Genomic DNA, 26,306 nt, shown 5'->3' on the forward strand with positions numbered 1-26,306 from the left:
ATATAAGATTATATTATCAAATTAATACTTGGGCTCCCCTATGAAGTTCTTCCTAGGCCTATGAAAGCTTATTAACATTTTTTTTCATTTTCATTTGTTGTATTTATTTATTTTTTACATTGACGTATAGTCAGTTTACAGTGTTGTGGCAGTTTCTGGGATATAGCATAATAGTTCAGTCATAGACATACATACGTATATTCATTTTCATAATCTTTTTCATTATAGGTTACTGCAAGATATTGACTATAGTTTTCTGTGCTATACAATACTAAGCTTGTTGAATTTGAGACAGAATTTAAACTTTCAGCAAGTTTAACTGTGAATATACTTACATACCTATAAAAAGTAGTGTCAAAATTGTTTAAATTGCTAAATTTGAAAAAAAATTGGTGCCCTTTTTTAGTGACATAATTAACAAAATTTGCATTTTTGGAAACAGAATGGCATATCACAGGTACCCATATAGATTTGTGACTAATTGGAGAACAAGGGTGTGATTTTTTTTAAAGTGAGCAATGTATTAAATTGTTAAATTAGTGTTTTAGAGCCTAAATTACAAGCAAAAGGTTGTAACTTAGTCATATTGCTACAGGAGAGATTAAGGCAGTCTGAGTTTAGGTGCTTAACCAGATGCTTGCAACTGTAACTGTGTTTATAAGATCATAATAAAAAATTTCTACTCTATGTATTCAGTATCCCTGAGGGAGAAATATACCCTCTGTTTCCACTTCTCTACTTTAACGTGATTTACATTCTTATACAATCTGGTGGAGCAGGACGTGTTAATTGCCTTCCAGGTCAACAGCTAGCAATGGCCTTATAATAGATCTCTCACTTGGAGAAATTACTGTTCTAACTTTGCTTAGTTTTAGTATTTTGCTGCTATCTGTACCAAATTTTAAATTTTCTCATCAGTCTGATAAGCTTTGTTTAGTACTGTACTTATATCTACCGTATCAATACAACAACAAAAAATTGTTAAAATAACTCCGTCAACAGCAGTATTGTCTAAAACAATGAGGTGGAAGAGGCAGTGTTCCTAGATTATATCTGAGCCAAACAATGAACATTCTATCTATGATCATGGATAATTATAGGGAATGAAACATAGCAATCCACGATAAAGAAGTAAAAATGTTCTTCACAAGCTTGACTTAAAACAGTGGTTCTCAAACTTTAGCATGGATCAGGTTCACCTGGAGGGCTGTTAATACAGAGAACTGGGCCCTATCCCAGAGTTTCTGATTTAGCACAGTTTGAGAATCCTTGACTTAGCAGAAATGTGGGACAAAATCCAAAACTTACTGGGAAACAAAAATGTTCCATTACTTAAAATCCATAGTACAATAAAGCTTTCTAGAGCATGATCTTTAGAGTCAGGTAACTTCTAGGATCAGGGGTTTTATTTCTAGCACTTACCAGTTGTGTGAACTTGAACGAAAAGTATCTAACCTGAGTCTTAGTTTTCTTATTTGTGTAATGGGGAAGAAAATACTTAGCTATCAGTGTTTTTCTAGGGTCAAGTGAGATAATCTATGTGAAAGGATCTAAATAGCTCCATATCTGAATATTAGTGAGGTATTTTTTAAAATTACAATTTTAATGAGATGAAATTCAGTAATGCATTTTAAAAATGGAAAAGAATATTGTTTGTAAAGATAGAATAGCTATTACAGTGAGAGAAAAGGAGATAAATTCCTTTCTTAGATCTACTGATAACATTCTTTTCTGAATTTTATTTTTAAGAACTGTCTTAGATTATGTTGTTTGCTCTTTTAATAGCATGATGAACATTAATAAGACAAATGGAAAATGAATATGATCTAATCATTTGCATAATCAGTAAAAGGTATACTGTAAATTATCAGTGGTCAAAAAATTAAGCTGTGAAAAAAAATTAAGTTGTGGTTTCTGAATTCTGTCTTTACCTACACATATTCTTGGGTCTGAATAAACTGTCCTGTGTGTGTGTCTCAACTACATAATCATAGACAAACACATTCAAAAAAATGCTTGAGTTTTTATATTTCTGTTAATTTCAACAGTGAAAAATTTGGATATCCAGATGATTATACATCTATGCAACATTATTCAGAAAAATACTTTTGGCAAAACTAAAGTTAAAAATGAAGCTCTTTAATTTTTATGGAACTGATATAAGAAGATATTTTTGTCTATTTAAAAATAATCTCATAAAATATCAATATGTACAACAATATAGATGAATCTCAAAAGCATTATGCTAAGTGAGAGAAATCAAACACAAAAGATTACACACTTCATGCTTCCGTATATGTGAAATTCTAGAAAAGGCAGAACTATAGTAGCAGAAAGTTGTCTGTGACTGAGATTGGGGTGGGGAATTTATTGGAAAAAGACATGGAGAAACTTTTTAGGGAGACAAAAGTGTTTTAAACCTTGAGTATTGTAGTGGTTACACCACTGTGTACAATTTCCAAAATTCATCAAGCTGTGCATTTAAAATGAATGAATTTCATTGCATGTAAATTATACCTCTAGAAAACTGGGGAAAAATTCAGTTTCTATAAAAAGGAGGTAAAAATTCCCTTCCAAAGGTAAACATCATATACAAATTGGAACAAACATTTGGAAACCCAGTTGAGTTTCAGATGACAAGTACTAATTCTGCCATCCAACCGTGATATTAACATATCTGCATATCTGGCGCAACACCAGAGGAAGCCTATCCTGCAGGGCTTTCTGTAGCAAACTTGACATGCCAAGCTTCAGAGAAGATGCTCATTAACGACAGAGCAATGTGATGACAGTGGGAGTTCACAGAGGAGACTTCAGTTTAAATGTTTTTCTAGTTGCTCCTTGACTTTAAATAAATAAGGACAAGTGAAATAAGGACAAGAGAAGTGTTTGCCATGTTTATTATTGTTTTCAGATTGATATTTGTAAATGGGACTATGAAAATGAACTGGCTAAACTTACTGTCTGTGTTACATAGAATTCTCCCCAATTATGTCTAAAGAAATGAGGAAAGGGAGTGTATTCCCCTTTGGAAGGGATGTGGTGAAATGACTGTTTTCTGTGAAGCTAGAAATGAAGAGCCCCAAATAATTTACTATGCGGGCTACAGCATGAATGTCTGGCATTTTAAAGCTTCTGCTGGGCTTCATTTTAATACTGATTCTTACAGAAACAAGAAGTTTATGGGGAAAAAATTGCACACTAGTTTAAGAAAATGTGTAAAAGATTTCTCCTGGGGATGGATAAATACCTTTCTTAGTGCAAAGTTTTGTTTATGTCTGGGAATTCTGCTTGTCAAACAACCTTTACAGACTTCTAGAAAATAGTCATCCCTGCAAGAAATAGTTTAGAAATAAACCATATCAGGAAAATGCTAGAAAGAGGCTAAAGTTCTGGACAAGTCAGAGGTATTTATTATGTCTCCATCTTGACTTTTGATGAAATCTTGCCAGTCACTCTCCAAACACATGATTAGTTTTGATTTTAGAAATGTTAATAACAACACTTTTCAATTAAGATCTTTGGGGAAAAAATAATATTTGCCACCAAACTGACTGCTGGATATTCAAACTGTGTGACATCTATTTTTATCCTTTCTACTTTAAAACTTTGGCAAGCCTTTAAGCACATTATTGAGCTCAATGAAGATTATATTAGAGAATAAAATGTGTTACACATTCATCAATGTTTATAGGAAGTTTGAGATGTCATTGTGACAAGAACTCATTGTCCAGTCATCAAGATTTTTACACTGTTTGGTTAATCATAACATAAAAAGTTCTCACCAGTTTTCTGGGGTCCTATTACCAAGAATTTTGGTAAGCGATCGCAGGTTTTTTCTTTAGACCAAATGTCTCTGTGGCGTTTGTCATCACAGGGATTCTAAACAGGAGAAGAATGCAGAGATGTATTTTTTGTGAGTGCCCATTGTGTACTAGAGTGTTTCATCTTCTGTCCTTGAAAAACGATCCAAGGAAACAAGGGTATGTGGCTCCTTCTTTTAAATGCAAGCCTTGAAGTGGCTTCATGGAAGATTTCAAATAACTCTTTTCCATCCTGAAGCTGCGTGTCTACTGAGGCAGTGGGGGAGGGGTGACATTTCCATTATGGGTTAACAGCCTCACAGCACTGAGGGTTTAATATATTTTCTGCAGTTGGCATGTCTGTGTCTTAATTTTGTGTGTGTGTGTGTGTGTGTGTGTGTGTGTGTGTGGTATCTGTTTTAAAACAGTGAGCGTTGGGCAGAGACTGTGCTTCCCGCTAACATAAAAGAAGATACACTCTCAGCATTCAGTAAGTAAGTGAAATATAAGGTGTCAAATTTTTATTCTAAGTAACTCTGTTTGAGCTTTCCTGCTGTGCTTCAAAGGGATATGGATCTCACAGTAATAATACTATTTAAAGAGATAGTAGATTCCTTTCAGCTGCCTTCAAAGATCAGTAAATGTATGTGTAAAACTATAACATTACAGACTCTGATGCCAAAAAGCAGTAAATTAGAACAAAAGGGTAAAATGAGAGTGAATTACTACGTTAGGGAATCTGCTTTTGGTCTATGGTACTTAAACCAAACTTACTGTGCAGGATGTATCTAGAATGTCCTTAACTTTAACTACAACGTACATATTATGTAAAGAATTAACAGCACCCTTAAAACTATTTCAGGAATAGGCAAATAGGACAACACTCTATTTCTATTCAATTATTACTGTAAATTTGAGCAGTTAAACAAACTTGCTTATTTAGTATGAGGCTAAAGTGAGGGTATTCTTTTTGACTGTTGTTCTAGGAAAAAAGTGGTTTCACCTAAAATAATAATGATTTCAGTTTAAATATAAGGGATTAAATTAGCAGGGAAGTTGCATGTCTTTCCAGGGGCTAACATTTTGTGATGTTTCATCATGTTTAAGATAAAAAATATGTCTTTTTTAATCTTAACTGCAAAATAATATGCAATGATAATTCTGTAATCACCAACTTTAACCTACTAAAATGTGTAGTTATGTTTCTTTTGGGGGTTATCTGTTTGTGTCCAGGAGGTGATAAGCTCAAGGTCAAACTAAATGAAGAGAATGTTAGTGCTGAGCTTACTGCAAGTTCAATCTGTGAATTTACTGATTTCTACTTCTGAAGATTGTTATTATTATTCCATCAGCTCTGTCAGTAACATTCTTTGGAGCCAGGTGGCCTGAAACTCGTTCCCACTCTGTCATATAGTAGCTGTGTGACCTTGCTTCAGTGTCTCAGTCTTTCTGTACCCCAGGTTCTTCACCTGTAAAATGGGGATAATAACTATACCTACCATATAGGGTAGATGTGAGGATTAAATGAATTAACATATGTAAAGAACCCAGTCTGACACACAATAAGCATGATGTGGTTAGGCGCTAAGATGATTACTTTCTCCAGGTCCAGGAGTGGGCAGTTTAAGCTCAAAGTATGTTTTTGCAATTCTAGGACACATGAGAGTATAAGTTTTGAAATCTGGGTTATGCCTAGAGCAGTCTGAATATGCCATATTTATGTGACATTTTCACTTAAGAAGCTCAATGCTTTTGCCACTAAGCGTCTTCCCCATGTCCAAAGTAATTCCTGACCAATACTTTTGAAAGCTGCCTATATTCTGCAGCTGCTGACGTGCCCTCTAGTTCAGAGGCAGTTCTCAGTTCTGAACTCATCTCACCTACCATTCTAACGTCATTTAGTCATTGGTATGGAATATGCTCAAGGCTAACAAGCTGGTAACCTGCCTAACACACTCCGAAACCATCTTCTGCTGTTTTAGCCTATTGCAATCTGCAAATTGATTCCTCACTCCTGACTGAAGACATTGCATCCACTGAATCCCTCACTGAGCTTTCAGAATTCCATAATTTCTAATGGGCATGCGCACAGAGAATTTGGCCCACTATGAAGTTTCTCAAATCTACTGACATTTTCAAAATGTACGTTATTTTCTCCTCCCAGATGCCTTCACTTTTCATATTTGGATAACCTCATAGAACTCCAAGATATGTCTGTGGGATTTATTAAGTATAGAAATTATTGACCCAATCCTACCTGCCAGAGAGGGTCTTTTTGATCAGGAAAGAGCTCAAAATATTTGTGAGCCAGCTGCACTGGAGGCAGAGTCTGAAGTCGCAAGTTGGTCCAGCTCTGCACGAAGTTGGCCAGATTCACAAAGGTATACAATCCCAGTCGGTCATTTCCATAGTTGGACAAATGGGTCATGAAAATGCTGATCTGAAAAAGGCAAATGAATTTCAGTGTAAACACATTATTTTAACCCTAGGGGGCAGTGCAATCATAGCAATGTTAGTTTTTCTTAAGTCTTTGCACAGGGTTTAGAATCATGACATGTTTTTGAATTTTGGACATATCCCAAATATTCTCACTATATTAATGCACACTGGAGGATTTGTTATTAGCAAGACCTAATGAGCATTTCTTGTCTGAAGTTTTAATGTATTTCATAACAAAAACTGCCTTATACCCATGTTGATGCAAGTAGATTGATGCCTCATGATATGTGAACTATGCATAATTCCAAGGCAGTAGGATCCCAGGAGACTGGGATTTTGTAATTTCAATCAACTTAATTTAGTTTGTAATGCAGTACGTAGAGTTAAGGGGTATAAATTATCAATGAATTGTCATTATTAGCATTAATTAAAAATGCTCTGATTTGTATTTATTAGAGGTCATAATGACAAAAGACTAGTGACTGAATTTCTACTAAAATAACTCTCAACTGTTTTCCGTCAATGACACTCTGAAACCCTTGTACATATGTATTGCATCTACTATTCCCAATAAGCCTCCTTTACCTCCTTTAAGAAAAGTTTTCAATGCTCGTCTAGATAAAATAAACTTTTCCTATGAGAGCAGGTGTCCTAGATTGAATCCATGCATTGGAAAAAATTATAGCAAACATGGGGAACTTTTTATTTATTAAAAAAATTTTTTATTGAAGTATAGTTGATTTACAATGTTGTGCTAGTTTGTGGTATACAGCAAAGTGATTCAGTTATATATATGTATATTTGTTTCATATTCTTTTCCATTATGGTTTATTACAGAATATTGGATATAGTCCCCTGTGCTATACAGTAGGACCTTGTTGTTTATTTTATATATAGTAGTTTGTATCTGCTAATCCCAAACTCCTAATTTATTCCTCTCTCACTTACCCCCTTTCCCCTTTTGTAACCATAAGTTTGTTTTCTATGTCTGTGAGTCTACTTCTGTTTTGGAAATAAGTTCACTTGTATCATATTTTAGATTCCATGTATAAATGATATCATATGGTATTTGTCTTTGTCTGACTTACTTCACTTACTATGATAATCTCTAGGTCCATCCATGTTACTGCGAATGACATTATTTCATTCTTTTTTGTGGCTGAGTAGTATTCCATTGGATATATGTACTACATCTTCTTTATCCAGTCATCTGTCAATGGACGTTTAGGTTGCTTCCATGTCTTGGTTATTGTAAACAGGGCTGCTGTGTATCTTATTGTAAACAGGTGCATGTATCTTTTCAAGTTAGCGTTTTCTCTGGATATATGCCCAGGAGTGGGATTGCTGGATCATATGGTAACTCTGTTTTTAGTTTTTCAGGGAACCTCCATACTGTGTTACATAATGGCTGCACCAATTTAGATTCCCACCAACAGTGTAAGATGCTCATGGGGAACTTCTTATAATAAAGTAAATTTGAATTCTGTAGGTTTAATTAAATTGGCAACGTGTAGAACAGAAATTTTTAAAGCTACTAATTTTAAGTGAATGCAAATAGTTTTTGTTGGTTAGTGTTAACAAGTGGAAATAATTCTGTATAAGATTTTCAATGACAATGAAAACCACTGTGGCATTTATGCTGCCATAAAAAGATCATAAAAATAATTCATGTGGTAATAATACTTTCCTAAAATATATAGCCATATGAGTGAATAGTAATAATGGTTATTATAATCATCATAATAATATAATAGACTCATTCATTAAGAGACTGTAAAAAAAACATTCAAGAAAATGTATTGAGGTAAAGTGGCAGAGATGAGAGAAAGGTCTGATATAATGAATCAGAAAAAAATATAATTACAACTATGAATAAGAGGAAACAATGATATCCTATATTCTACAGAACAAATCCTGCAGACTTTCACATGAAAACCTTCAGTGTGATCAAGGATATTTAATTGTGTTTCTATTCACTCTGCCTGCATATATTTTAAATCTTAGCACTTTCACAGACAAAATACTTTGAGGGTGATTTTAAATAGCTGCCAACAGACTGATGCAGTCATGGAATTGATAAGTAAGACTTTTGGGGTATTTGTGAAAAATTAATCTTTTAAAATTTAATCTTCTGGTTATTTTTTTATAGTAGCTTCAATTGTTTGACCCTCCCCACCTCCTTTTTTCTTCCAAAATTTATCAAAACAGTAGGCTATTGAGAGACTTAAGAGAATCATACTTAAATTTGGAAGTTCTTTTTTTAATGTCTGTTAGAGGCAGTCTTTCATCATTTGTTTTATATGCCACATTTTTTAATGGCGCCCAATAACAATGGCAAAATGATACTTCAAGTTTCCTTTCTATTAACATTTTTTTCATATAATGTAAAAAAAAGTATATGTTAATCTGGTTAGCCAGTAGTTCAAATTTCTTGCTTTATTTTTTGAAAGATTTATCAAAAAATCTATGTCTGTATTTCACTTGAATAATATCTGTATTGGACAGACAAAGAAAAATTTAGTGATACTGTGTGACTTCCTGATACTAATATGTTTGATCTCCCTTTGAATTTACTTTTCAACTTTGGAAAGCATTTTATGCTCTGACATTTACAGCAGAGTGCCACTTTTTTACTTCTATGAGTTTAGAAAGTGAAAAAGGCTACTTTCTCTGGTAAAAACAGAAGTGACCCAAAGTGAGTTATAAGCTAGCTAATGACATTGCTTCTGCTTAATACTTATAAGGTGTTGAATTTAATCTTATAAAAGAAAAGCTACTTAACCTCCAACCATGAGGAAAACTTTCCTAGGTTTTCAATTCTATTTTTATATATCTACCTTAACTTAATGCAAAGTGCACCATGAACAAAAGGAATGTTTCAAAGTGATGGTTTTGTAATGCGTGTCACCTTGCGACACTTCTAGACTTTGGACTCAACTTGGGATTTGCTTTGTGTTCTTAAAGAAATACAATGCTGTAAGAGGAGTATAATTGGTCAGGATATAAAACACTTCAGTTTCTTTTTAAACTTATTTTTGCAGGGTGAATCACAGTTTTCTCTTTACCCATGGAGTATTTATTGTATGTATGTTTTGCTGAACTAATAACCTCTCCAAGTTTTCTTTATTATTTTTCAGTTAGAAAGGTATGCGCAACAAATAATAGGACAGGTGCAATGAGAAGGTTTTGGTAAAAAAAAAATGACACAAATGAACTTATTTACAAACCAGAAACAGACTCACAGATATAGAAAGCAAACTTATGGTTACTAGAGGGGAGAGGGAGTGGGAAGGGATAAATTTGGAGTTCAAAATTTGCAAATATTAACTACTATATATAAAACCGATAAACAGGTTTCTTCTGTATGGCACAGGGAACTATATTCGATATCTTATAGTAATCCATAGTGAAAAAGAATATGAAAACAAATATATGTATGTATATGTATGATTAGACTATTATGCTGTACTCCAGAAATGGACACAATACTGTAAACTATAATTCAAAAAAAATTAGCTTGCTTTCCAGACAGTATTTCTTCTTATTTCTGTTCTGACGGACAACAACTGTAGTGTCACTTTACTTCTTGGCAGTTCCTTACCTGACAACAATTTCTGCACAGAATAGAAAGAAACAAAGAAGCAGCCTGAAAAGGTTGCCATTTCGGGGAAAGTAGATATTAGTCTTTCTCTAAAGAAGATGCCTTTATAATTTTAAGAGTGTTTCAGAACTTAGGGGTTTTGTTTGTTTTGTTTAAAAAAGGATTGGCTGTATCAGAGTAAGTTATCTTTACTATACATAAGGAATTCAATGAGAAGGAAAATGTCAAAAAAAAGGTAAATTGCATTTCCATGACAGGTTTTGCTGTAAGCACCCTACAAATAATTAGTTGTTATCCAAGACACTACCCAGCTAGTTAAAACTCAAATTGTTGGAAACTGCTAAAGTCATAAAGTTTATCTGATTAGCAGTTAAAAAAAATCTTTCTAGCTTGATAGACATAGATTTGTATAACAAGATACTTATTTATGATTTTTTTTCTGTAAAAGGTAAAAGGTAAGTATCAAATACCATCTATACTGGCATTTATGAGAAATGTAAACCAATTGTAAGAGTGTAGCTGAGAAAAGATATGGGAAGCTTTATCTACACTTTGCAGCCACGGCCACGTGAATCTAGTGAGTTCCGGGTAGCGGAGATAGATGAATCATTACTGAGAAGAATAAGGAGCAAAACCATGGGTCCTGGTGCAAAATCAGTTGAAAAAAAAAGTAATTATTCTGTTTTTTAGGGGGAGGGGAGAGGAAGTTAAGGTGTATAAAAAGTATGTTACTTACAACATTTATTATAAACTATGCCATTTCTGACCCTGTTGCTCAGTTCAAATCCACAAACATTTTTCTTAACCTATTTGCCACATGCTCCTCTGACTGGTTCACGGTGGGGCACGATTCTCTTTTTAAGTCTTGTTTGTGAAAAATTCAGAATTCAAAAGGCACAAAAGAGTTTACAGTAAAAAAATTTGCCTCCTACCTCTGTCCTTCAGCCAACCAGTTTTGTTTTGTTTTGGTATCCTTCCAGGTGACCAAAGATTCAAAAGCCTTAGCATATATACAGACCATCTAGAAAGTTTATAAAAGTTCACTGGGCCTTATCCTCAGAGATTCTGCTTTTCTAGGTCTGGAGGGTGCCCTGATACCTGCATTTTAGAGAATCATCCCTGTGTTTCCTGATGCAGGAGCCATTGGAATACCACTTGAAGAAAATGGGCCAGACCCATCGTTTATCCTCATTGAAAGGATTTTGTTCACCAAAAGCCATCATTTTCTGTAGTGGTCTTTTTGAACACATTTTACAAACAAACATGTCTTGTGAAGTTTATAAATACATTTTGATGTTTTAGACTTAGAGCTAACCCTGGCACAAAGAACAACTTAGTAAGTGCCCTTGGCTGTGACTTTGGAGGGCTTCCGGTTGGCTGACAAGTGTGTGGAGTTGCACAGAAGATTGCTTAAAAAAAAATCCCCAAAAAACTGGTCCATACAGACATGTACAATTAGTTCCCAAATCCCCTTCAATCCTGTTTATTATTATTATTTTTTAACCAAGCAAAATTCGTCTTCATTTCCACATGCATCTCTCAGATGCATATTATCTTACAACTTCTCTATGTAAAAGAATGCTTTTCAGCTTCATTTTTACTTTATTTCATAGCATTTAAAAGGTCCTGTGGAAGAAGACAAGCATACTGTAGTTAACCTCGTTAGGGGAAAAAATAAGGAAAACAGTTTATTTTTATGGGCTTGTGATCAAACTGTAGAAGTTTCATTTTTATTACCATGAAAACTATATGAGTTTCACCACTGTCAAGATACTACTTCATTACACGAGCACGTCTCTGGAAAATAAGTAAAACATTCTGAGGAGAAGGTTATTCTAATGAGACACTGGGCCTGAGCCTCCAATTCTGTAATTTCCCAGTTCAAACCTCTAATAACTCTGAATAACTAAAATTAAAATTGTAGTCTTAAGAGCTATTAACTCTTCTGAATTAACTAAAATTCAGGATGTCATCCTAAATTACACCACGATCCCAGGATACCTTTCCAGTCTTACCTGTGCTCAGGGCACCAGTCAGCTTGCCTTGCTTACTGCTCCCCAGTGTCACCTGGACACACCTACCTCCACGCGTTGCTTGTGCAGTGTCTTCTCTCCAGAATACACTGCCTTACGTTTATACTTATGCCAATCCTATGAATCCAGAGTATTACATCTACATTTTCAGATCTCTCTAGGCAGATGCAAATCTTTTAAAAAATTAAGCCCCCCAATTTTAGTCTTTTTGATATTAAAAACAATAAAAATTTTTTTTTGTTGTTGAGGGGAGGTAATTAGGTTTATTTCTTTCTTTAATGGGGTGATCATGGGGGTTGAACCCAGGACCTAGTGCATGCTGAAGCATATATTCTACCACCGAGCTATACTCTCCTCTCCATTTCTGACTTTTTTTTCACTCTAGCTTGTATTATGTATTTTAAAACTACTTTTATTTGTGTCTAGATTGTAAGTTCCTTGGGGGCTGGTGTTGGGCCTTTCCAGCTTTATTCTGTGAACTGCCCATGAGATATAGTATGTGCCTTGAGTCGGCACCAATAACCTTATGTTCATTCTGGTAATCCTTTAGCATCATTCAAATCATGTGCCTCCTCAGTGATTTATTTTTGTCTCTTCCAACTTTGGCCCCATTTGCCCTGTACTCTTCTCCCTGAACTCTGCCTGTTCCAGTCTCCACTTATTTTTTTACCGCCCACTTTCTTCTGTTTCCTGTGAAACTTCCTTCTTTTGTAAATAAATGGTATGTTTAGGTCTTTGACTTTGCATGGTGGTTAAGAAAGTAGGTTCTTTGATCTTAGCAAGTTATTTAAACTCTCAGTACTTTAATTTACTTACAGAAAAGGAAAAAAGGGGTATAATAATAGTAACCACCTCATAGGGCTGTCATGATGATTAAGCATAATAAAAACATTTGAAGTGCTGCTTGGCACACAGTAATTGCTTAATAAGTAACAGCTATTTGTTGTTGTTGTTGTTGTTGTTATGTTACTGTGGCTTTGAAGGAACATAATTTCTCATTTATCGCTTCCTTCCAGCAGCTTATCAACCTTACCTACACCTCTAGTCTCCAATCTCCTCATTTTTTCTGCATCTGTCAATGTTCATCTGATCACTTCCTCCACCGGGCAAGATTGTATGGTCCACAGTTTGAACTCCTCCCCCACCTTCACCCTCAGATTCCCAAAGTATCTTTCTGCTTTCAGTGTTCTACAGGTCTGAGACTTTGGATCAACTTTTCATTCAATTTCTTCACTCCCACGTATGATCTGTTCAGCACAGCTAGAGGGAAAATATACAAGGGGAGCTCTTCAGGTGACAGCAGCACATGGTCCCCAGTTTCAGTGGAATCCTCTGCACTGTGGGATAGTCTTTTTCCTCATTCTCTATCTCCTCACTCTTCAGTTCCCTTCAGCAGCTGTTTCAAACTCTCATTCTTCTCTTGCGGCCTTTACTCATCTTCCACTCTCCCTAATTTCCCTAGTTCATCATCCCATGATTAACGGGGAGTAATGGTCATTAGGCAGCAACTCTTTCAACTCCCCTCTCCATATGCATTTGTCTTTTAAAAAGTACCCTTGACACCTTCAGTGTCAGGCAGAGGTGTTCTATTTTGTATTCAAGACTAATATATCCTTAAGCGCATTTTACCCCATCTACTTTCAACTCCAGAGAAATCTCATTCTATCACTTATTTCTGTTTTCCGCTATTTTTGATCCTCTGGACTGGTCCCTCCCTAATACCTGAAAACATGTTTGTCTCTCCCATTGTGGGCTCTCTCTTGAGCTTTTTTTCTTTTCCAGCCACTGTTCTTCCCTGCCAAGCTCTTCAAAGGAGCAGTATTTAGGTGCTATCTTTACTCCTCATTTCTGTTCACATTTTAGTCCTTTGTAATCTGGCTTTTGTTCCCACTGTTCCACTGAAAATACCTCATCAAAGGTGAGCAACTCTAAATATAATATCTGCAGTCTTAAAAATCTTGTGTAATGCATACATTAAACACTTCAGATTCATGGGATATAATCACTGAAGTGATATCATCACTTTTTTTTACACATCCCTTTAACATTTATTCAGGGTGGGTGGTTTTCCCTTATCCTTGGATGAAGGCTGGTGCAGGCAGCGTGGTCTCCTTAGCTTCTTAGGTGAACAGAAAGCTCTCATGTAGCTTTAAGTTGCTAAACACGGTCCTGATTTAGTAGTTTAAATCTCCTGGTCCAGAAGATAATAAAAACTCCAAACTTGTTGCCATATTAAATCTTCTTCTCTCTCTCAGCTGTGACCTGGTGCAGAAAAGAATCTGCAAGGGAGGCTGGGAAGAGAGGCTGATTTATCCTTCTCCAGTGGGTGATTTTATTCTTGCTAGCTCAGGTTTTGGATTCCTTAGTGTTTGGGACATGGAGATGAAGCAGGGAGAGGGATGCAGGGAATTACTATGCGATTGATAATGTCATCAGATGGCATATGTTTAAAGCCATTTGAGATCTTTGGAGATACTCCTTCTAGGCCCCACCCATGCAATTTCCTTTACAAAGTTACTGCATCCCTGAGTCCTTTGTTAGGAGCCCTTTTAGAAGGATTCCCGGATAACATTCCTACTAAGAATTCCACATCTGGGCCCTGAGATGTTGGGGCCTTTGGTCTGACTTTGGAAAAGAGGGCACATACTTCTTAGATGTGGCCCCCTCCTCTTCTGACGCAGACCATTTTAGCCAGTCTCTTTCTCATGCTTTGATTTTCTGAGTCACGAGGCAGACACCAGCCTAACATGGTCCTCTCCTGCAGGGAACACATGCCAGGCTCTCTGATAGTCCCAGGGACCCTCACATAGGAGCCGAGATGAGCAGCAGGGCTGTCACTCACCCTCTGCTCTCCCCTGGGGAGAAAGCGGTGGGGATCACACTCCCTGCACAGCATAACTTTCTCTAAAAATCTTCCTCACAAATTCTCCTTAGTTTCCAGGAACTTGATCATTTTATCTTAGATGTAGCTGAGACATTTGAAATTTTTTCATGGTGGTCCCATTTACAGCTCACTTTGGTGCTAATAGTCTTCATATTTTTGTGCTGTTATAACTGTTTTATGCTAAAAATTACTTCCATTAATTTTATCACCTTGTCCAATGGGAGAAAAAAGCTGTCACTTTCATTTTTAAAGCTTAAATTCATTGAGTACCGTTTTTCTACCTGGCTTGTGCCTTAGTCATCATTTAAGAATCTCAAAGGAAAACTCAATTGCAGAATAATTTGGCAAAGAGCCCGTTTGAATTTGGGATTTGATAGGCCTTACAGGAAAGCTGGAAGGGTAAATCAATTGCTCTCCATTAGGGACAGGTTTCAAAGGTACAGGGATGAGGTCAATGTAATTTAAAGCAATTTAGCTTGGAACATTTATCTTTTTTATAACATTTCTGTCTCACTTAATTTTTCTGACTATACACTCAGAACTGCAAGTTCAGCCCTTTTATTACAAGCTAATGATTGATGATCAATTAACATTTCTGTTAGGTGCCAGAAGAAGTAATTCTATTGGTTTAATGCATTGCTATTACTTCGGCTGCTGAACAAATGTTTACATGCACAAGAGTGTCTCCAGCTCTCAGACCACCAATTTCCAGGGAATTCTGCGCCGTGTACCTTGGGTGTGCTGTTCTGATACTGAAAGACCATGGTGCTGTTATTTATAAACTAGACAACAGCTGTTCTTGTTCTGTTAGACTCACAAAGTGACAGGATAATGAATACAGTTACAGCTTATGATGGATTTAAAAATGATTAATTAAGAGAAATCCTTATTTAAGCAGCAACGTTGTACAAAAGTTATATTCAATTTTGCAATGAAAACGTTTTTTTTCCTAGCAGAAAACATTTTGCTTCTTAGTTTTAAAGCACTGCCTCCACAGCATAATGAAGATATAGAGAGGAGATGAAGTTAAACTTCCCTGAAGGTGTTTAATTTAACCAAAAAAACCTGACAGAATTAAAAAACAAAGACTCTTTAAGTAAATGGACCCGCACGAAAATCTGATTTTGGCTTATATGTGAATGAATTAAATTTCGGTAATCACAAAGATCAGCTTCATTATCAAGAGGCTTCAATGAATTGATTTCCTCATAACACTGAATTCACCCTTGGGAGGAAGTAAACAAACCGAACTAGTATATTCATTTTGTGAATAAAAATAGCTAGGTTTTTAAAAGCTAGGAATTAATTGTTGTCAAGTTTCTAAGTAGACAAAAACACCTAAAAATTCTTTTAAAATATTTATTTTAAGGCAGCCCCTCTAATAGTCATTTGTAAAATTTTGAAAGATTTTGAGAGTGTCAACTTTGTCCAGAAATTTATGTAGAGGGTGAAGACTCAAAGGATGAGGAAGAACAATACTAAAGATTAAACACTCACTAGATTTTAACAGAGTCACTTAGCTGTCTATACCTTTGGGGAGATAAAAAATACCAGGGCTTGACTGGGTCTACCCAGGCCACAGCTTACTGTTTTGACTGAAAAAAGACATTTTAAGAAATGAAGTTTGGCACAAGATAGAATAAGTGAAGTAGTTCTTTCAGAGCTTCGAAGGAGACCAACCCAGGTACAAAAGTCAGCTAAGGTACCATATGAAACTTAATTAAAAGCAAGATTTCTAGAAGGGCATTTCTGCTGAGATGGAGAAAGAGAAGAAATATAAAGGATTCCAAACCTTCATGATCAGCACGGGCAGAGGCCACCTACTGCCAAAGCCTCTGGCAGCTGGAGTGGGAACAATACCATGGTAGAGGTTTCTAACTCTAGAGGTAAAATGTGGTAAGACCATAAAAGATCATAACTAACCCAAATATCTACTTTAAAAAACTCTGTAGTAGGAACCCCCTACTTGGTCTATAATTTTTTATTACTGCTCTAAGTTACAAGTCCTTTAAAATAACTTATTTATAGATAAACTAATCTATACTACTGTTACGGAATAAGGGGTTACATTTTCTAAAAGTGAATTAGCAGAGGAGTCAGGTAAACCATTTGGTTAAATAGAACTGGAGTTTATCAACGTTTCCTTTCTGAAACTATCAACCCTTTCACATAGTAGAAACCACCCAGAACCACACCTCACGGGTACAAGGAGACTCAATGCGGCTCTGAAATCTGAAGTGTAGATTCAGTCTTCTATGAAAGGTCAACATTCTCATATTGACTTAAAGGGAAATCCTAAAAATATTGTTTGGATATTATTATTATTATCATCATTATTATTACAATCATACAGGCTTCAGACACGTCAGAATTCTGAAAGGACTACAAGGGTTTTTTTTTTTTTTTTAATAAATGGTTCCATTCAACACCAATGTCGAGGGAATAGTGCCTGCTAAATAGGAAAATTCACCTTATTAGGGAGGGGAGGTGGGTAACTGGGCAGCGAGGAGGAGGGCAGGACTCTCCTGTCTCTTCCAGCTATGAAGTCAATTTTCTATACTTTTCTAAATATTGCTCCCATTTAAAGCTTTACAGAGAACGCTATGATGACACTCAGTTGTGCTACTTGGGGTGAGTCAGTGAACCTCCAGATGTTTAGGTGCCTCATCTGTAAAGATGGGATGATAGTTATATTCCCCAAAGGCTCAGGCTGCATCACAAGACTTCTTAAATTCTCTTTCTGCTTATGGCACACAGACTAGTACTAGGCTGTCCGCACCTTTCTGTTCTTGGATGTCTGTATTCTTCCTTTATAAAAATTTGTCTGTTGCTATCAACTTCTGGTAAGTTCTTTCCAGCTCTCTAGGTACCACTCTGACTTCAGGCCTCACTGCTTCTAACACTTATTTTGGATAGGTAGTATTGCATCATATAAAATTCTAAAGGTGCAAGAAGGCATACAGTAAAAAAAAATAAATAAATAAAGTCCTCTTACTCCTGTCCTTCAGTCACTCAATTCTTTTACCAAGAAGCCACAATATCATTGTTGTGTGTGTTTCCTTCCAGAAATAGTCTGCGTATACCAAAGCTGGTATGTATATGTATTTCTTTTCTTCTTTTTTTATTTTTAAAACACAAATGGGAACAAACTACACACAATTTTATGCTTTGATTTTTTTTAACTTAAATCTTGGAAATTGTTCAGTAGGAGTGCATAAGGGACTTCCTTATTCTTACTGTATAGAAGTACTATAATCCTGCTCTGTGGATTGCTCTAGTTTATCCAAGAGTCCTTGTAATTTTACGCTACTGTATATAAACTGGCATGTGAATCTGCTTGCTCTTTCACAAGTATATCTGAGGATATGTTCTTGGAAGTAGAATTGCTGAGGAAAATGAGATGTGCATTTGGAATATTGATGGATATTGCCAAGCTACCTTTCATAGAGATTGAATCAATTTACACTCCTACTAGCAATTGGTAAGGGTAAGGCTTTCTTTCTTTTTGCCTGAAACCACTCTAATAACTTCCTTGCTTTTATTTCTCTCAACTCTATTACATCCCATATGCTAACACCAGAGACATTCTTCAAGGCAAAACTCTTTTGCTTAGAAAATATCAATAATTTCTTATTTTCCATTCAGTTAAACTCCTTTACCAAGCACTCAGAATCCTTGATAAAATAGGCCCATATTCCTTCCTGGGTCTCCTCTTCCATCACATACACTCTCTAAGGAGAAAACTGAGCTACTCCTTATTCTCCAATGCTCAGGCCCGATATTCATTTCCTTTGTAAAGAATGCTTTTCTCGCTATGTGTCTTTCAGGCTAAATTCTACCCACTTTTCAAGGACTATCTCAAATATTACTGACTTAGTCAAGATTGATCAGCCCTTAGACTTATGATCTTTATTCTGCTAATAGTCAATGTACTCAGAATAAATAAATACTTCTACCATAATCATTGACTTTTGGTTCAGACATAATTCAAACCTCCTTGGTTGTGTAGTTGCCTAGTTCACTGGTGACAGGAAGGAAGAGGTAAGAAGCAGGATGGGTGCAAGGTTTTTAGTGTGAGTGCTGTAGAAGGTGGTGGCAAGGAACACATATGCAGTGAACACTCACTATGTGGTGAATAGTATACATTTGTAATCTCATTACTCATAAGAAGAACCTTTACGGAGGTGGGTATTATGGTCCCCATTTTACAGTCAGACAAGCCAAATAGCTAGGAAACAGCTGAGTTAGGATCTAAACCCAGCTGTATCTAAATGCAAAGCCTGGACTCTCACACACTGCACTACACAGACAGATCTGGCCCAGGACAGTATCAAGAAATGGCTACTATCTCCAGCTGTATTTCCAAAGATGAAGAAAGAAAAACCTACAAAAGAACTGATATAAGAACATTAGCATCACTGACCAGAACCATCTATTGTAAAATGCCCTACACTCTGTGGATATTAAATTATTAGAGCACAAAGAGATAAGCAAATCACATGCAGACCACTCTGATGTAGAAGGCAGGGAAAGTTTCACTATATCTAGCAAGACTTTCATTCTGGTTTTTTTTTTTTTTAAATGACATGTGAATGGGTGAACTCTATCTGTAATGAACTCACTTGTCTGTCACTCTGTAAACAAGATAAAATGAGTAGGGGTGTGTGTATGTATGTGTGTTACACTCACTCTTGAGTATTTGTCTTTCTCTTTGAGTGTCTGTATGTCTTGAGGCCCATCTGCAAAAGTGAAAATTTTCCCTATTTACAAATAAACTGATTTCACTATAAACTGGGAGGTAAGGCCTACTCAACTCTAGATAAATGTTAAGCACATAGGAAATAGATGCAATGATAACATCAACAGTATTATTAAATTAAAAATAAATTAAACAAAATTAAGATAATATTTTCAGAATTAAGTTTTTTTTGAGTTACCAGAAAATGAAGGTAAAAGCCACTTTAATATAGGAGGCCAATCAATTGTACCCAAGAATAGAGTGGGTGAGTGAATGTTCAAAACCATTAGCTTTGTTGACTCTACTTTCAGATTAAACTTGATATAAATGACTGCTCATGGAAGAATTAGTTCAGCTAAATTTCCTTGCCTTCCAGACTTATCAAATCCAATGCTTTTAAGATCTAAATGTTATTCAAACATCACTTAATAGGAAGTGATAATATCTTAGAGGGTTTCTGTATCTATAGCTTACATACCTATATATACTATGTATACACACATATTATGTTATAAAATTACTATATATAATTTATGATAAATATGTAATACATAATAAAATTGTTTACCATTTTGATTTAATCTTGTACTTATTGGCTTTGACAGAGACTTACCATCTCAGATCTTATATATTATGGTAATTTTGGTACAGTTGATTACTTTTCCTGTTAAGATGAACTAAATTTGTTAAGCTTTTCTTATGTTTTCAAAATAATTAAAATGAAGAGACTATTAAAATGTTTTCGTTTGCATCTATATATGACATGAAGCAGAATGCTTTCTGGAATATTAAATAATGATAAAACATCTCTAATATTTCTTTGAAATTCAATAGGCATTTAAAAATACACTTTAGCAGCTGTGTCTATTATATTTCAATTATGTTTTAGTGCTCTTTGGAGATGTAATTAAATAGCTATTTCCCATTACATGTTTCTTTAGCATTGTTACTCCTTAAGAAACATAAAAAGCCAATAGGATATTTTGTACAGAAATTTGGTGATTCATATTTACTGTCCTTGAAGTAAAGTAAAATAGTGTTACTCATTTGTGCCTCATTTCATTTGCCAATTGAGTATGAATGCAGGGACAAAAAAAAAAAATGATAGAGAATAAGGCACCTCTTGGAAAATTTAAAGGCCTAGAGATGATCTGTAATCATTCAGCTTTCATGGTCAGAGGGCACAGGTGAGAATGCAGACCACCAACACAGACATGCTCATGGTTAGAGCAGATAAGTATCATTTCTTTCTTTGATATGGAGAATAAAAGCACATTTATACTAATCAGTCATGGATACTTGATATTGTATATTATTACATAATATTAAGTGTGTATGAGGAGGGAGAGTATAGCTCAGTGGTAGAGCATGTGCTTAGCATCCACGAGGTTCCTGGGTTTAATGCCTAGTACCTCTGTTAAAAACAAACAAACAAACAAACAAACAAACCTAATTACCTTCCCCCAAAATAAAAAATAAAAAATAAATGTTTATGAGTTAGAGTTCTCCAGAGAAGTAGAACCAACAGGATGTATGTGTGTATATGTATATATGGTAGACTGGTAGCCTGGAGACCCAGGGAAGAGTTGCAGTTTGAATCCACAGACAGTCTGCTGGCAGAATTTCCTCTTCCTTTTCAGGCCTTTAAATGACTGGATGAGGGCCAACCCACATTATGAAGAGTAATCCACTATGCTCAGTCTACTAATTTAAATGGTGTGCCATCTAAAAAAATATTTTCCCAGAAACGTCTGGAATAATGTTTAACCAAATATCTGGGTACCTTGGCCTACTCTGGAAGTTGTAAAATTAACCATCACAGAGAAGATGAATACTTTTATAAAAAAAGGTTTCATTTTCTTTTTCAGTACCAAGTGTAACATAACAGTTCATTAAACTCTTCTGTGTCATGCACGTTCTCCTTAGAACTAGTTTTATGACAGGTTTTGCTAGGAGAGAAGAGGGAGAGATGTGCAAATCTCTGCAAAACTAAAATTAGGACAGAGGTTCTGTGAGTGAAGAGGTGCCTTAGCCACCCTTTGACCAACCTGGGTCACTGGCAGGACCTCCCATTTGAGTCAATGCCTCTGTGTACATCTATGGAGGCTGGAGCCTAGGCTTCTGAGGGCCAAACTCAGTCAAGATTCTCTTGTCCGAGCCTGACATACATGGATCTGCTGGTCTTTGTATAATCATGCAGGCTTAGCCAATGAAAAATTTTAATTTTAAGGATGTGAAAATGCAGTTCTTTTAGTTTCATTTTCATCGGAGTTCCAAAGACAAAAGCTGTTAAGTCCTAAATTTCCAGAGTGAGATCCTGGATAACTTGTTTTCCCAGGGAAGTGGTTTATAAACCTTTGGCTACTCATCCTCTTGAGGATTGTTGTGACTAAAGAATTTGACAGGTACTTTGTCCCCAGTTCCTAGGAGGAAAATTCCAAACCCTTAGAACTTCCCAAGTGATAGACATTCTTTGTTATTCATGGTGAGTCCTAATAGTTTATGCTTTTGAGGTGACTCATAGTGGGCCCTACATAGTTTATGCTAATGAGATGACTCAGTATAGGGAGAGGCTAAGCCAGAAAGACCAACCTTGTAATTAGAGGGTTAGAACTTTAAGGGATATGGTATCAGATGAATTCCTCTGAAGGAGGGAAGGGCTGGAGATGGAGTTCAATCAAGTGGCTGGTGATTTAATCAAATGAGGCAATGTAATGAAGGCCCAGTAAAAACCCTGAACACCAAAGGTCAGTGGAGCTTCTTGGTTGGTGAACACATTGATGTTTCAGGGGGGTGATATGCCCTGATTCCACCATGAGCGGGCAAGGAAGCTTTGTGCTCTTTCCCCGACCTTGCCCTCTGTGTATCTTGTATAATAAAACTATCATCCTAACTGCAGTGCTTTCCTGAGATCTGTGGGTCTTTCTAGCAAATTATTGAGCCTAAGGGGATAGTGGGAACATCTGAATTTGTAGCCAGTTGGTCAGAGGGCTGGGTGGTCTGGGGACCCCCCCAGCCACTTTGGCTGGTATCTGAAATAAAGGCAGTTTTCCTGGTAATAGGCTCTTAAATCTGTGGAGTCCAGTGCTAATGCCAGGTGGTTACCATCAGAAGTGAATTGAATTACAGTACACTTTGTTGAGGTGGAAACAGAATAGGCTATAGAAGAGATAATATTGAAGTGGTTGAGGGAGTTTGAAAATTAGAAATGTTCTTTAATGAAAATGTACCATGAGTGGCCTCTTTCTGATGCCAATGGAGGAAGGGGTGCTATTTCTTCATCTCAAGGTTAGTGAACAGAGCATCAAACCGACACTGCAAGACTAATACATATTTTCCAGCATTATTTAGGGAACTACAAGTGAAAGCTTAATAGAAGAGACAGCAACTTTTAAACTAGAGAGAGTAGTAAAAGTGGGCAACACTTGGATGAGTAATAATTATCACTATATGAAACTGATTTGATATTGAGAAAAAAAGAAGGGAAGTAAATGGAACTGAGAGCAAAAGGAGCCTGAAGTTAGTAGAGGAATCAACACTGAGTGGAAACTAGACAAGATAAAGGTGGGAAAAAGAAGAAATCAAAAGAAGAAAATTATGGTTTCATGGGTAAAGGGAGTTTAGTTGGTAATACTGGCATGGATAGGCTATGAGATAAAAAAAAGGCAGGTAGAGTCAGTCGGGTGGAAGTCTTTGAGTACTCTCTGTGAGGCAAGAAAACAATCAGTGAAATCAAAAAGCTAAAATTGATGCACTGAATTGATGAAGTATCGCCATGTCTGAGAGAGGGATGCTGGTAAAATATGGGATATTGTAAATGCAGCGTGAAGTCCTTTGTAGATTGTGATGAATGACTAGGGTTCTGGTCATGGATTTCAGCTGTTAATCTTATGAGGGTCATGCGATGGTAGGTCAGGGCAAAAGAAATGACAAAATTATAGGTGGCAATGGGGAGGCAGGTAGAAAGGAAATCACAGCAAGGGATTCTTAAAAAAGCTACCAAAGATATACTCAAGGATATTTGCACCTGGGTGAGTGACTATGGAAGGGATTCTTTTGAAGCTCAGAGAGTCAAGGAGAAGGAAAAAAATTAGAATGAAAACTGTGCCGAACATTTGGTGAATGTTCATGAGTCTTCCTGAATTGGAAATGGTGGTGGGAGCATTTAAACACAAAAATTACATCTGATAGAAATGTTTAAGTTAGCATCATGCTATCAAAATATTCCATCTCCTTTCAGTTGGAAGCACAAATGCTCAGGAGCATACTGGGCAGCGCTGTTGAGATCTCTCTCCAATGATGGTTAGTTGGTTCACAGTCCAGCCAGCCATGCAGAGTTATGAAGATCTATTTTAAAATTCTGAACAAAATGGTGCGTTACTTCCTATATACTTCATCAGATCTGATTTCTCTTGTAAATATAAGTAGGGATCATTTGCAAAATAACAGAGTAGAATTTCCTGTGCAGACAGATGCTTTTTATATTTATAAAGCTTGAGCTGCTTTTTTTTTTTTTCTTTTTAATGCTCGGGGAAACTGGAAACTGATATGATTTTTCATATCAAGTTTAGTTTAACATATGGCAAAGAGCTGTATGAGACTATCTCCAAACTTTGCAGTTAACAGTTTCCAGCCTACACAGGAAGCGAAGCTGTGCTTCTGACGCATTCCCATTTTATGGGAAGACCGCAGACAACAGCCTAAAGTTAAACCACAAAAATTATGTTTATACAAAGCGCAGCATTCAGTTTAAACCACAGCAGCACAGAAAGCTTCAGTTGAGGCTTCAATTCCATTTCTAAGTTGTTCTAGCAAAATATTTCAAGGCATATTGATAACCAGGTAGCTCAGTAAGTCTATTCACATAAATAAAAAACAAATTCTGAGTTTGGATAGTGCCTCGTCTGAAGGGCCTCAGTTTAGTAATCACCTTGTATCTGTAAGTCTTCTACTAGATTCTGAAGTATCACAAAAACAAGACAAACTAACACCTCATCTACTCAGAACCCTTGGAGAAGAGAGCCAGGATGACCTTTACGCGAAATAATTTTTAGGGACTACATTCCTCCTGTATTACAGAGTATGTGGAAAATAAAGTACTGTATATGATAATCACCTCAGCATTGCAGAGAGTCATAGGTCTCGTAAAATTGTTCTGTACTGCCACATAGCTATGCCTTTTGAGTTCTTGGGTGCTTTTTAATAGGTGTTTTTTTGTGGGGGTGGGGTGGTCCTACTTTTTTGTCAGCTTTCATTTTCGACTGCTATTGCTTAGCATTTTTTTTCTTTTCTCTCATGTTCTAATGTCTGTGGATAATAGGTCCCTTAGGATGAGAAACCAGACTGAGAAATGTGGCTTCATTCTGTTTAAAAACTAGGCTATTCAAGGCTCTGGCTGTGGGCCAGGAATATTCTATCAACAAAGCACAAGGACAGTGGAAAGAATGAAGACCTTTCTCTTACTTTTTGTTTCTCTTTGGTCAAATTAGGGAATCTCTTTGAACTCCAGTTTCCTCATCTATAAAATGCCTCATAGAATTGCTGTTAAAGTCAAGAAAGATAATATACACAAAGCCTCACAGAGTTGTTGCTAGAATGAAATAAGGTCCCTTATAAAAAGCACGTAACACATGGCCTAGCACAGAGTAGTTCCCTAGTTCTTGCTGCGGCCCGTATAGTTGTTAAAGGGAAAAAGCAGAATTACAGATAGTTGAAATATTAGTTAGTGTTTTACCTCTTATCCTGTGGAATTTTAGAATATGTTAATTTTTGAAATTTGAAGTAAAGTACTTTAGATACTCAAGAAGTATTGTTGAACTGAATCCCTTAATATGATACTTTGTCTTAAAATAATTTGTATAAATGGTCATCCATAATGAAACTGATTTGGACATCCTTTACTAGTAGGAACTCTAGTGTTAGCACTTTAAAAATCAGTGCTTCACCCTTCTTTTTAAAAAGGTGATGAAAACTCATTAAAGAAAAGCTGTAAAATGCAGAAAAGCAGAAAGAAAAAAAATTCTCAATTTCTAACATCCAAAGATCCATTTCTTTTCAGTATTTTTATTTATAGTATTTTTAAACAAAATTTTGATACTTTATGTATAATTTTATATCCTATTTATACGTAATATATCTTTTTCTTCTCACATTACTGCCAAATTATTCATACACATAAATTTTAAAATCTGCATGGTAAGTGGACATAATTTATTTACCCATTTCCCTTCAGTTGGACATTATTTATTTCCATTTTCTTTCCTCATTACAATTAACACTTTTTTTCTGGTATCTAGGATAGGTTCCTAGAAGTGGAATTATAGTATTAAAGGATAGAAAGATTTTTTTTAAGGCTTTTGCCAAGTCGGAAAATGGCAATCCCAGAATTATAATTTTAGTACAGAGGACACCTAGCCAAGCCTCCCTGGCATTTAACTGTCCTGTTTCCTCCAAAAGAATGTCTCAGCCTTTTCCACTGTGGATGGCGATCTCACCTGGGGTTTGCTCACTTTACTGATACCAATGCTTTGAACACTCAGGTGGCCTGGTAATACTTTTTGAACTTTGACTTCTAATGCCTATTAAGTATCTAATTTCTAATAAGAGGGACCTATGTTGTTGTCATTGTTATTATTACTCCCAATGTTATTGACATTTTACAAAAGAACACAAGGGAGCACAGACTCTGCAGGAGAACCAAGGTGAGTACGCCCTTCCTCTGTTGTCCCAGAACCTACACTGCTCAGTGGCCCCTTATCTGCCCATGAGTTCCTGACACACTGAATTTACCAGCAAGCCCTACTTAACA

At 36.0% G+C, this 26,306-nt stretch overlaps 1 protein-coding gene and 1 long non-coding RNA gene across 3 annotated transcripts in view; one reads left to right on the forward strand and one right to left on the reverse strand.

Moving 5' to 3' along the window:
* The window catches only part of LOC105093636 (uncharacterized), a 697,614-nt gene that overhangs the window by 42,818 nt on the left and 628,490 nt on the right, over positions 1-26,306 (forward strand). The gene's annotated exons all lie outside the window — the stretch shown is intronic.
* LOC105093638 (N-deacetylase and N-sulfotransferase 3) overlaps positions 1-26,306 on the reverse strand; it is a 131,676-nt gene that overhangs the window by 24,116 nt on the left and 81,254 nt on the right. Inside the window, exons 6-7 of the mRNA XM_031466854.2 lie at positions 6,061-6,243; positions 3,786-3,882 (exon numbers count right to left, since the gene is read on the reverse strand). Of these exons, the coding sequence (XP_031322714.2) occupies positions 3,786-3,882; positions 6,061-6,243 (280 nt within the window). The remainder of the gene's footprint in view (positions 1-3,785; positions 3,883-6,060; positions 6,244-26,306) is intronic.

The sequence above is a fragment of the Camelus dromedarius genome, chromosome 1, assembly GCF_036321535.1.
Source record: "Camelus dromedarius isolate mCamDro1 chromosome 1, mCamDro1.pat, whole genome shotgun sequence".
In the NCBI taxonomy this organism is placed as follows: Eukaryota; Metazoa; Chordata; class Mammalia; order Artiodactyla; family Camelidae; genus Camelus; species Camelus dromedarius.